The following is a 13,264-nucleotide window of genomic DNA, read 5'->3' on the forward strand; positions in this document are numbered from 1 at the left end:
TTTGTCTGTGTGGGCAGAGGCTCGTTTACTCTGCTGAGAGGGCTATTACAGCGGGCACATTTCGGGCTCCTCACATGTGCAGACAGAGGAAAACAAGGACTACCATACACTTAATGGCAAAATTGAATGAGGAAAATGGCTTGCCATTTGTCTTCTCTGTCCTTTTGTGTCAGCTGAAGGTGCTTTATTATGTCTCTACAACCCAGGAGATTGTCGATCTCTTAAGATATTTTTAAATTGTGCATATAGAATTATTTTCATTAAAGCTCCGAGGAAGAATTGATACAGTATGGAAGGAATCTATTGGTACGGAGTCGGAGTGCTGCATATTCACATTGATAACAGCTACAAGAACATATTACATATCTAATTTGGCAGAGCAATAATATGTCCTCTCAAATCCATTTCCTCAAAATGTTTCCAAGTAATAATACATTTGGTAAACCACAAATAATACCAAGACACAATACATTTTCCCATTAATTTTTCCTCCACACAACATACTTCAGTGTGTCAGAAAGGTCACACGGCATGCATTCAGCAGATGGCTGTTATTTTTGATAAGGATGTTCTCTGCAAAATGAGTTGAAAACATCCAAATGTTGAAGGCATGGACATCTTTTGATGCAGTTAGTTCAGCTGCAGAAGCACTTTGCTATGTGAATGCTTTGATCTGTTTGAAATATTGTTACTGGAATGTTTTTTTTTTTTTTTATATATGGACACAGAGCAGCACATTATCCAGGACATGTGGAGAGGTGCATTATGGAGAATAAGAGTTGGACTCATTCACATGTTTATCTCTTGGAACAGAGGATTATGATGGTAACCAAATATGAGCGGAAATTCTCCAGAGCCTACAGGCTGTTTCTGCTGCCATTTGCAGCCACTGTAAATATAATACTTCAAGGTTATGGGAACAGATACACATAATCATTTATCTCCTTGACAATCCTGGAGGAGGGAAATAATATTAACAATTAAAAAAGAATGGCCCATCTGTTTTGATGTTTATATCTTGCCTGTGCTGCTACAGCATTTGTAATTATTATAGTAGAACAACACAAATCTTTTCAAAGGGAAATTGCTTCTTTCAGAGTTAGAGTTGTACTTTATACTCAGGAAGGGTTAAAATCATCACACTGCCAACATTTGTAGAAGTCCACACCCATCAGTGTTCATTAAACACTTCTGATGGCTCCGAAAAGCTGCCTCAAAGCCATGTTAGCTTCACTGGTGGACGAACAATTCCCCAGTCACCACTTGTCAACACACCAAATAAATCAACACTCATAGTGCTGCAAACCATGCTGGGTAACCTTCGATGCAGCCAGCCCATGTTCACAGTAAAACGCACTTGAACGCAACATTTTAAAAGTGTATTCTGATATTCTGTTGAGCTTGGGATATTATTTGTGATGATCTGGGCTGCAGAATGTATTTGTCAGTGATAAAGGCATAATGTTCTGATAAGGGAAGCAGCCATTAGAGTTGGCAAACAATCACTGATCTGACTAAAAATCAAATGTGGCAGCTTTCATCCTTAACTCCACAAAGTCCACTGTGTTACAGTAAACACAAAGTATTATCTGTATAATGTTTACTTAGTAAAAAGTTTGTCCTTGAACTTGTACTCCATGAATTTTTCAAGTAATTCAGATGTCAGCCTATCAAATGGTGGTTATTACTATTCTTGTTATCAGGAGCATTGATTTAAGATTGAAGGCCTCTTCTGTATCTTCTGATAATAAACCTTTATCATACACCATCATGATGGAACTACCCATATTTACCTTAAAGCTGCACGTAGCAGGAAGAGATGGATGGATAATTGGGTCAAACAAAGACGGGACTTTCCAACTAAAAGACTAGTTTGTGTCTTTTGTTATCTTTATTACCCATGTATGTGCATCACTCTCTCTCTCCTCCTCCCCTCTTTCCCTGCTTCTCTGGTTAGCTGTTTCTTTCATTCTTCAGTTTAATAACAACATTTGTCAACTATTAATGTCAAACAATTATCTTTTCTTCTGCTGTTGCTATCCTCCACGACCACTTTTAATCATTTCATCACAAGCCGTGTTTGAGTTGGGCTTTAAGAAATTCAACTTCCCCTTTAACATTATATCAATTCATGGATGATATTAAACCTCCGGATCTCTTGGTAGGTTTAGAAAGATAGCACAGTCTAAAGTTCTTTAATGGAAACAATAACTACTGATAATGTAATTGTATGAGTCCATCTAAAAGATTTAGTTTGTCATGAACTTTTCCATAAAGTTATTGATCTTGCTAGATGATGTGATTCATTATCTTCTTTTGTTAAAAAGAATAGTAGAAACATCTTTCTGAAGAGGAGATAATGAAAACGAGTGGACTAAATTAATTCACTCGTATTAAAATGTATCAGACAGCAGTTTGATTCCACCACTGTAGATACAACCATTATGCAATTTAAGAATTTTAAACTGTTAAAGAGGTCATATAATGCCCTTTTTGGGGTTCATATATTTAATCTATGTACCTACTAAAGTATGTTCACAATAGCTAAAGTTCGAAAAAAGTGTCTGTTTTCATGTACTGCCGCTCCATGCACCGGCTTGCTTCTGACTCTCTCTCTAAGGCTCTGAAGTGCCCACGTTCAGAGTCCACACGTGTGCCAAGTCTGATCTGATTGGTCAGCCTGTCGGCTCTGACGTAATTGGTCAGTCGCTCAGGACGGTTCTCGGAAATGTCACGCCCCTTTTACCATATTGGGAATGTAGCCACTTTGGCTCCGAGGGCCGGGGAGCAAAAACATTAGCACCTTAGCACTACTGTGCTACCGCAGGCTACGGCATATCGTGGGCGTGCTACAGACGTTAATGGGCGTGCAACATGAGCTGCTGGGCTTGCCACAACGAGCCAATGGGGTTAGATCAGTGATATCACACTGACAAGACGTCACAATTTTTATCGAGGGGGGCTAGAACCGAGCGTTACATGCAGCTAATGCTGCAGCTAACAGGAGGACGTAGGAGAAGCCGCGTTTCTGCAGACTTTGAATTTTTGCACATAGATGTGCCTAAACATGCACAGGACACTTGGAAAACACACTAAAGAGCATATAAAACCTTTAACTGCCCTCTGTGTTACATTTTGACATTTCAAATGACAGTTTATGATTGTTTGAACGCCAGAGGAAAATGTTCTGCACAGCTACTGTGCCTCATTGAACTTCATTGAACCATAAGCTGATCAACTGTCCCTAACAGTATTACATTTGCATTCCTCCAAATTCACATTTGTTAGAGTTGAGAGGTGGGGGGTTAGGGTTAGGGTTCATTTTATCTGAAAACAGTCCACACCTTCTCCTTGGAAGAAAATTATTGCACAATCTATAGTCTAGCTTGCCTTGTTTTTCCCTTTTTTCCCCTTTGTTTCACTTTGAGTTTCTTGGTTCATGTCATGTCGTATCCATGCCATGGACATTCCTTTTTTCTTCCCACTGAGGACAATTTTGAGACACTACACAAATTGGATACATTTCATGCCTAGATTTCTGTATTTTCCAACGCAGCCTTTGTCTTGCCTTTAAAACAAAACTGAGCACCCTGGCGTTTCACAAGGAGAGCACAATCCAGCATTACAGAGCCTCTCAGAGAAATATCTGCTAATATAAATGGCAGGATGAAAAATGGAGAGGAGGATAACTGTTAGAAGCTCTTTGAACAGGTGCAAACACTGGCTGCAGGGACTGTGAGACAGATTCCAAATTGTAATTCAAGCTTTTAACATTTATAAAATGCAAACAAGCAGTGGGTTTGCCCTTGGAATCGTGAACAGATGGATAAGCCATCAATGCTTTTCAGATCACTGTCAAATGCTATCTCAGATTAAATTACAGTTCCTGTTAATGTATGACTGATTCATCTGCTTCATTTTCTTTCAGTGACAAAAGATTTTCCGCTTTGGGATTTGGTGCCAGAATCCCTCCAAATTATGAGGTGAGTATCTCTGTTCATATCTCCTTTTTACATTTTTTTTGTGTCTAAACTCCATGAACATTATTATGCATAATGTATAATCATGTGCTCTTGGCACCCTGGGATTTTACGCTGAGCGAGCTGCTTTCCATTACCTGTTATATGACACAATTTGTCATTCCATCAATATTTCACATTTAAAAGTAATTACTGAGTTTATTTTTATTCATACCCCCCACATCTCGAAATATCAACTTGTCTTGAGAAAATAACATGTTCGCATGACATAAAAGGCCTGAAGTGTTGAGGCTGCATTTGCATAAGAATTCAAGAGTTTTACAGCATTTGTTTAAGCAAATTGGACCCAGAGAACCAAAAACCTTAAGTGATTCTGAATAGAGCCCTGGGAGGAAGTCTGACATGTGAAGAATGAGTGCACACACACACGCACACACACACACACACACACACACACACACACACACACACACACACACACACACACACACACACACACACACACACACGCATTTATCAAACACGAACGGTCTGTGTTTGATGTTAGATTGCACTTTGTATTGTGCAAAAACGAAACACTGATTAATTATTATTTCAGTCATGTAAAACATCTGTTGCTGACTAACTATTAAATTCCAAATTGTTGTGAGGCAGACAATAATTAATCTGAGTCATGGTTAATAATTAACAAGAAGGCAAGAATCAGAAAAAGGACCCGCACACTGTATTAAAAGCACCCAGCAAATCAACAACAACATTTTTATCTCACAGATCTTCTTCAGGCATTTTCAATCCAGCACTTGTGAATGCTTTTTCTTTGGATGTGCGTACCCGACACCTTGTTTTGTCTATAATACTGTAATTAACCAGCCAAGGAGGCATCAGAAATGAACTTTAAGCCTTGAAGTTTTTATTATATAAATTAGATTTTAAGTTATGTTGAGTATTACAAAAAATGGAGGAACCAGAAACTGGCAAAATAATTTTCATAGAAATGTTACTGCCAACTAGTCAGAGTATTGCAGAGCTGTACCCTGACAACCAAAAACATCCCGAGATGTAATTTAGAATTTAAGGACGCTTTTAAATATTGTTCGGTAAAATCAAAGTTATTTAGTTCAGCTTTTTTAGATTGCTTGTTTGAAACTTGTTTTAAAGGCAGGGTTGGTAATTTTCTCCAGATACACTTTTTAAGATTTTGGTTGAAATTGTCTTTAGGTTCTGACAGAAATGAATAACTCCTGTGCTCTGAATAAGGAACGAAGAAAATCTGTTATGTGTAGCAGTTGCAAGCCTATAAAAAGATTCGACCAATGTCTGCCACGAGGGACCAATTTGATGAACTACCCGTTGCATACACTAGCCCACACTCGAAGTGTGTCACTGATGACTTAGTTTATACTATGAGTTTACATGTACTTACCGCTGAATGAGACATGAGACGACGTAGTTTCTACAAAGTGGCTTTTGAGAGAGCACACGGGAGGGTGTAGACGAGGCCCTGAGGGAATGCCACTTACAATAATCGTGATAGTTTTTGAAAATGACCAACCCTGCCTTTAATGTTTACTACAAAGCTCTGGTCTCTGGTTTGTTTGGTCTCTGGTGAGGTTAGTTTGTAGTCTCAAAGCATACTAACAAACTAAAGGGTATTATGATATCAATAAAGACCTAAGTCCTATTACAGGTTGCTGGATTAACTCAGTTGGTAGAGCAGTGCGCTACAGAGGCTAACAAGGACTGTTCCTTGTTGCACTGGTTTTGAGGGTAGTCTCCTGGTCCTGATGCTGTTCGGTGCATGTCATCTCTCTCCTCACATTTCCTGTCTTTTTTCAAAGCTCTCTTGTCTAATAAAGACAAAAATAGTCTTGAAAAAAAATCCTGTAATTGAAGAAAAGAGTCAGTAATTGAAGTGCAACCCTTGTCTTTATATATCTGAAAACCAAAAGCTGTTAAAACAGCGTTTTCTGTGCAATGTACTTTAGTTGATTATTAAGACCATTCAAAAGTGTGTGAGACAGCTACCATACTGTAAACCCCCTTAATACATTTCTTAATTCAATACTTTTTGTGTCTATCCCCTTTTCATTTTTCATTAAGATGTGGTTGATCAGCTGGAAAATTCTAAAAACAGTTTTTCCCATGTGAGCACGGGTTGACCAGACAACACAAATCATTCAACTGCAACAGGACCATGTCCATCATGATCAATGTCTCATTTTGAAATGAGCCAAAACTGACTTCAAACTTTGGCAGATAAAAAGTTGTGTTTGCTTTAAGTAATAAGGAACTGTTTTTATTGGCTTTTAAAGCTCACGTTGAAGGAGCTTGTTTTTAAACTGCCCCCCTATAACAGATCATTTAATGCACCAGGGCAAACAGAGAAAGCTCCATTATAACATTGTGATATGAAGGACACACATTTGCAGATAAACCACAGGTGTGACTAATAACATCACAGATGCTTAACGATGCTTCAGTGCCTCTCTCAGCCATGCAAGTAATACCCAGCCTGCATAATACCCAGACCTTACACCTGAATGGAGGACAGCCATAATTAATGTTATTAGTCACACCAATGTTTCCTGATATAGCTTGTCAAAAGGCCTACCATGAAACAAGCCTGTCAAACAAGTTACAAAACAAGACCTTGTCTTTCCCAGGGGCCCCTTGTAAATCCTAATGGTTTGTAAGATTAATTTCTGATCATATCTATCTTTTAAGTGATTCAAATCAGGCTGTTAATCAAGTTTAAGTCAAATATGACTTTAAAAAAGTAGCCAGCTAGTGATGAGTCATCATGTGATCTGGCTGACAGTTGGTGCTTATAGAAAAATATGTTTTCCTCTTCAGTCATGCCAGTTTGAACGCCCTGAAATAAACAATCTTTAAGTGCAGAAAATAAAGAAGTGTTGACGGTTTTAATCTTTTATGGAAAGCAGCTATTGAGTAAATAGTGCATGACATATAGATTTTCTGATTTAGCAATTGACTCTGCATATTGGATAATAAAAGGGCCAGTACATATCAGTAAATTACATGACTAGCTCAATATAAAAGGGATTTACTTTTATTAATTTGTTGGAGGTTTTTTTTAATTAAAAATCTATCTACATTTTGACTCAATTAGCATTATATTACTGTCAATACTGGTAAAAAAAATCGTTATTCGTTTGAAAGCTAAAATAAACTAAACAGCGTCAGAACAATTGTATCAGCCTGATATAAGTACATCCCCTCTTACTTTATAATGTAGATGTATAACTTGTTGTGAATCATTTATACACAACAGAAAAAATGCTGAACATTGGTCTAGATATTTATTCTATGCAAGTAATTTTATTTATTTGCTTGTAATGTCCAATTTACAGATGAGAAGACCTAAATGATCAGTTTCAATTTGGATCACTTTTGGTTCCCAAGGTTTTGCTGGGGTCTTGATTGATAGAATTTGACCAGGTCTTACTAAATGGCATGTTTTGACCCATTTTATGTTATATAGGCCTGCAGTGTGTGATGACCATCCCTTGAATGAATGTCATATATAAAAAAGACGTGAATTATACAGACAGCATTTAAGTCTGTACAGAGAGGAGTTCGATGTGGATTTATGAGCCATGACAAACTCAGACAGTGAATAAAAATGTGTTTTTTATGGAGGACAAAAGGCCAACTTTTCTCAACCCCTTGCACGTATAACATGAAATACCTATAAACAACAATGCAAAAAGCTTAAAAGTGAAGACATGACACAAAATGCCCTTGTGCGACTTATACAGCATCACATCACGTTGTTCAATTATGCATTAGGATGAAAATGTGTTTGTTTGTTTTTAAGAACTTAAATCATTTATTTAATCTTCCTTCAACAGGTGTCTCATGACTTTGCCATTAATTTCAACCCAGAAGATGATGAATGTGAAGGTAAGGAAGGTCCTTCTTAACCAGTTATACCCTAAAAAGTGCAACTCTATGCAGATGATACTCAAATTAACATCTTTAATCAGACAACACTGTAAAAAAAAGTCAAACACTGTCAGTCAAAGTCATTTTCAGCTGCCCTGCCCTAAAAGATGTCATGAATAGTTTTTTTATCAAATAAATTAGCCTTAGTCTATAGCTTCTTCAGGATGAATTCACTTCTCTAACTTGTGGAAGACAAAAACCCATTAAGGCTACTATAATTCTTTGCAGTATGCAGTGAATGATTCCTATGACTGTTATCTTTTCGTTTAATTAGCTTCTTTACTGACAAGTGTTGATAACTGTCTCAATATTTTCTTTCTGTGCCCTCTTTGATCAGAGATCCAAGGAGTGGTTGAGGCATACCAGAACTGCCTCCCTAAGATCCAGCTGTATGGCCCAACAAATGTTTCTCCCATCATTACCAGGATAGCTAAGCTGTCAGCAGGTGACGGTAACATTAAAGATGCGTCTGTGAGTGTCCCTTTATACTCTATAAAAAAATATATATGGCTGTAATATAGGCCTTTGTTGTTTAGCCTCCTACTGAGTCCCAGAGTGAGCAGCCTCTGGTTCACCTCACTGATGATGCCCTACAGCACAAAAGAAGAAAGGAACTAGTACAAAACAAATTAATATTTCCTGTCCATGATTCAAGTCATAGCGTCCTATATTAGTGGTGTTTTTCTTTTTGGGACATATTTCCAGTTTATGGACCCTTTTTAGTTCTAGAAACTTCCGCATGAACTGCACTTAAATTGTGATTTCATAAAAGTGTCTAATACTTACTTACTGTGCTTTGTATCTTCCCTTAATATCCCTTTGGGATGTTTTAGCTATTTTATATCTTAAATTACCTACAGCTATGCGGCCAATGTGTTCTAAACTATTAGACTCCCGTTACTGAGCTGACCTTCATCTAATTGTCTACTCCTCGATGTTATTGCTTTTTTTGATCAGTAAATGAGCCGCAGTGAACAAGTAGGCTTTCAGGGCACACATTAGATATTCACTCACTGAGGACATGCAGTAAAAAAAACAGTCAGTGAACCGACAGCGTTGCCACTTCTCTACTATCAGAATGATCACAATATATTGTGTCTTTTAATATTCTTCTACTGTTCTACTCATATTAAACTGTTCAGTGGACACATGAAATTAATTTCACACATAATGCATGCATGATTATGTCTGTAGTATCTCTGTTTTTGTTTTCCACTATTTGGATCCACTTGTTTCCTGTGTAACACTTTAACAAAGTGCCACACACATTTATTCTGATCTACTGAGCAGAGGTTGCAAAATTAACCAATACAGCATGAAAGCTTACTTCAGACCACAGCACACACTGAGAGATGTCCTTGCTCCAAACCACACAATGCTGTTTAAATGGGTTAATGTTCATATGGATTAAATCACACTGAGAGCTCTTAACTTTTTCCCAGCGGTACCACATCCTGCTCATCCTGACCGATGGTGTTGTGACAGACATGGCAGACACGCGTGAAGCCATTGTTCGAGCCTCCTACCAGCCTCTTTCCATAATAATTGTTGGTGTGGGCAATGCAGACTTCACAGACATGCAGATTTTGGATGGAGATGATGGAGTCCTCCGTTCACCGAAGGGCGAACCAGTCCTGAGGGACATTGTGCAGTTTGTGCCCTTCAGAGACTTCAAAACGGTCAGTTTGTTTTCTCCTTCAGTCCATGCTCATTTGCTGACTTTGCTAACTCTATCTTGATTGCTGTGCTTGTGAAGCTCATGGAGACTCCCCAACATATTTCTATAATGTCCCCCTTCCATGTTGTTTAAAAGAGCACACAGGAGCTTTATGTTGGCTTTGCTTGTGCTGCTGATTGGCATCAAGGACTGGAGGAGATCCAGACATTTCTTTCAACAAGAACATATTCTAATTGCAGCTACATCTTAAAGTATATATTGTCCACACAGAGAAGTAGCCGAGAAAAAGAAGAGTGAGTATCCGAGTGTTGAAACCTAACAAAGGCTTACATAAAGAGAACGAGGTGAGGAGACTTAAGAGGAGAAGAGCATGAAAAATATGTGACTTATAAGCTACAGGCTTCATATTACCAAACTGGTTAGGCACAAGATTTTTTTTTATCTGAAGCTTTATCAAACACAAGGATTGTTTTTTTTTAGAACAATGCTGTTTGTCCAGTGCATTTGCACAGATTTGCTGAAAGAGCATGCAGGTGTTCTAAAAGCTACATGCCAACCCTACATCTTACTGAAACACTTAGAGACAGTTTATGAAAATAATATTAATATTATCCTAAAAATGTATGTGTCCAGATGTAGCCCATACATTTGGATGAAATCATGATGCATTTATTTTGCAAGCTTGCACATAAAATAAAGTCTTTATTTGAGGAATTTTGTGCTACACAAAAACTATTAAACAATTCTGTTTTTTATGTCCTATATTTCTTAGTTAAAGACTGAAAAATTAACCCCAGAATTATACAATTCAAAAACTACAAAACACATTATTCATTTTCATGGTAGGAGAGACTTTTTCCAGTGTCACTAGTGGAACAGTTCTTCTATCTGATATTGACACATCTCTTTGAATTGGTGTGAAACAACAAAAACACTCCTACTAGCGTGCACGGTAAACTTTAAAACTTGATACCTCAGATTTAAACAACATTTTTCAGTTTTCAGCTTTTCTGTGTCTCTGTTGCAGGCTTCACCTGCAGCCTTGGCCAAATGTGTTCTTGCCGAGGTGCCAAAGCAAGTAGTGGAGTACTACAGCCATAAGGCCATCTCCCCTATGTGTCCTCAGAGGGATTTACATACCCCCATCCTCACCCCACTCGCCACCACCCCGACAGAATGACCACCCATCCTGTTCCTGGGACCAAGCTTTGACCGCAGCACCAGTCTGGATAACTGAGATGGGGAAAGGACGCATGCTTTGCGACAATGGACATGGAACAGAAAGAATACCTTACATGTGGGTTGTTACTCATTTATTTCATTTTTCACTGCTGACAAAGTGTTTACGTGCAGACAGTGGGAAAAGGGACTGTGTGTTTTTTTTCCTGCTCAGTTTTGATCCAGCGCTTTTATTTAGCTGTGAAAAACGAGCAACCAGGTGTTTCATCATCATGTGACTTAAAGGATCCCCCCCCCCCCCCCCTAAAATTGTATGCATGCAGGCCATCCCTTCATACTGATCTATTGATTGGGTGCTGGATTATTATTCCTCACAGACCATGAATTTAAGCACCTCAAATTGTCTATTATATTACTCTTTACCTTATGTCAAATGTTTGGAAAATGTTTAACATGTACAAAGGGAATGCTAAAATTAGATGTTAAAATTAGATTTCTCAACTTGACCCTACTAACAAGATCTAATCCAGATGTTACAGATGATTCACAGAAAGTTGGAAGAAAACATGCTGCTATAGGCCTAGTGTTACATTTAACCTTTCCTTTTGTGCTATAATGTAATTCTGTATAGCTGCAGGAGTGGCCACATCTTGGACTACAGAAGATATATTTTCAGACAGAAAAAAAATCACAATTCCTAAGACAAGTATTTGTAGTTAAATACAAATGAGCTATTTATTAAGTTTCGCAAAATGCTCTGTTCCACAGTGCACCAGCCATCCCCATGACACCGAAAAGCCTGTTTGTCACTGCATTTACGACAAATGACACCAACCCCTACCCAACATGTATGAAACAAATGACAAATCCCTGTTTTGATCTCATCCAATCCAGTCCTGTTTACCTTTCACATTTGGGAAACTGCAGGAGCCATAACTACATTTGCTATAGTTATTTACAGTTATGACACAGAACTAACAAGACAGCCAAATACAGCCAGGTCACCAGCTAGCAGGTTGAAGTAGTTCCACCTTTTCAGAGGTAAGCGTTTCATAAAAGTAAGAAAAAAAAAAAATCTCCAACAGTTCTGAATGATCGCACCCTCATTTTCTGTCTTTTATAAGATGATTGCGGTACAAGCTGTGAAATCATGCTGCATGTCAGGTAAACCTTTTCCCTTTGATTTTTTTTGTTATCGTTGTCATCTCTGAGCCAGCTGTCAGACAGGTAGCAACCTTACGCTGTACGTCTCATTATTTTTTTTCTCCTCTGCTGCTATATTTTTTTGTTGAAGGAACACAATTCTTCTTGATGTTTCATGAAGAATTTAAGTGGTGACGAACCAGCCGTGTGGCGAGCACATGGTTCAGAACAAACTAAAGCACAAAGCACAGCTGTTCATAAAACCAGTGCTCTAACTCTGTAGTATCCGAACATTTTACATCACAGAATTACAATTCTAAATACATTGCAATTATTTCTAAATGTGCTTGGTTACTCTTAAATAATTTATATACCATAAAATCAGTACAATAATAATTTTGATCTGTGAACTAATGTGTAACTCCTGTCTGAACAATAACTGATCACATGAAAATCTTTATTTGATCCTTCTGCCCTTTTATTGAGCTCAACAATGTCCAGAAAGGTTAAGCTTTCACTATCACATACCTTTGTTGGGAAATTCACAGATTATTAACCTTTATTTAACCAGATAAAAACCCACTGAGATCAGGATCTCTTTCACAAGGGTGACCTTGCCAAGAGGTCAGCAGCACATGTCAAAAGAACAGTTACAATTAAGTGACAGTACAGATTAACAACATAGTGGTTTCAATAAAAAAGAAAGTGTGGGAGCTGTGACACAACAATAAAACAACAATTTAAGATTTTAAAAACACAGGCACTGTTCAATGGTCTCACGCTGTCTGTCCCTCAAGATAGAACGGAAAGCTCCAAGTGGAACAAGTTCAGGGAGTTTTAATTTAGTCTGTGGAGTATTCCATGCCGAGGGGGCAGCAAAGCTGAAAGCTCTTTTTCCTGATTCAGTCCTTACCCGAGGAACAGATAGAACAAGTGTAGTACAAGAACGCAAGGCATAGCGACTGCTTGTTCTTCGCAATAAAGCACACAAATATAAAGGAATCAAGCCTAAAAGAGCCTTAGAAATTAGGGTCAGCCAATGTGCGTATCTGCATGCACTCAAAGAAGGCAAGTTCGATTTCAAATACAATTCACAATGGTGGGTGAGACGAGATTGTGGTCTCATTATGTGAAGTTGACCCTTGAAGCATTTAACACAAGTTGACGTTTGAGATGTGATTTTTAAATGAATACACCAACAACAAGGGGCCAGAGTCATGTATAATTAATCACATTTTCAAAGATTTAGAGCAGTGAAAGATTTGAATAAAGTAAAAATGTTAACACTTCCCATTGGCATTTAAACATTTTCATACAT

General features: G+C 38.0%; 1 protein-coding gene across 1 annotated transcript in view; it reads left to right on the forward strand.

Moving 5' to 3' along the window:
- cpne7 (copine VII) overlaps positions 1-12,491 on the forward strand; it is a 34,703-nt gene extending 22,212 nt beyond the window's left edge. The window contains exons 12-16 of the mRNA XM_061038299.1: positions 3,929-3,983; positions 7,853-7,904; positions 8,284-8,417; positions 9,389-9,625; positions 10,652-12,491. Coding sequence (XP_060894282.1) covers positions 3,929-3,983; positions 7,853-7,904; positions 8,284-8,417; positions 9,389-9,625; positions 10,652-10,804 — 631 coding nt within the window. The 3' untranslated portion in view covers positions 10,805-12,491. The remainder of the gene's footprint in view (positions 1-3,928; positions 3,984-7,852; positions 7,905-8,283; positions 8,418-9,388; positions 9,626-10,651) is intronic.
- Positions 12,492-13,264: the final 773 nt, after the last annotated feature.

The sequence above is a fragment of the Labrus mixtus genome, chromosome 1, assembly GCF_963584025.1.
Source record: "Labrus mixtus chromosome 1, fLabMix1.1, whole genome shotgun sequence".
NCBI lineage: Eukaryota > Metazoa > Chordata > Actinopteri > Labriformes > Labridae > Labrus > Labrus mixtus.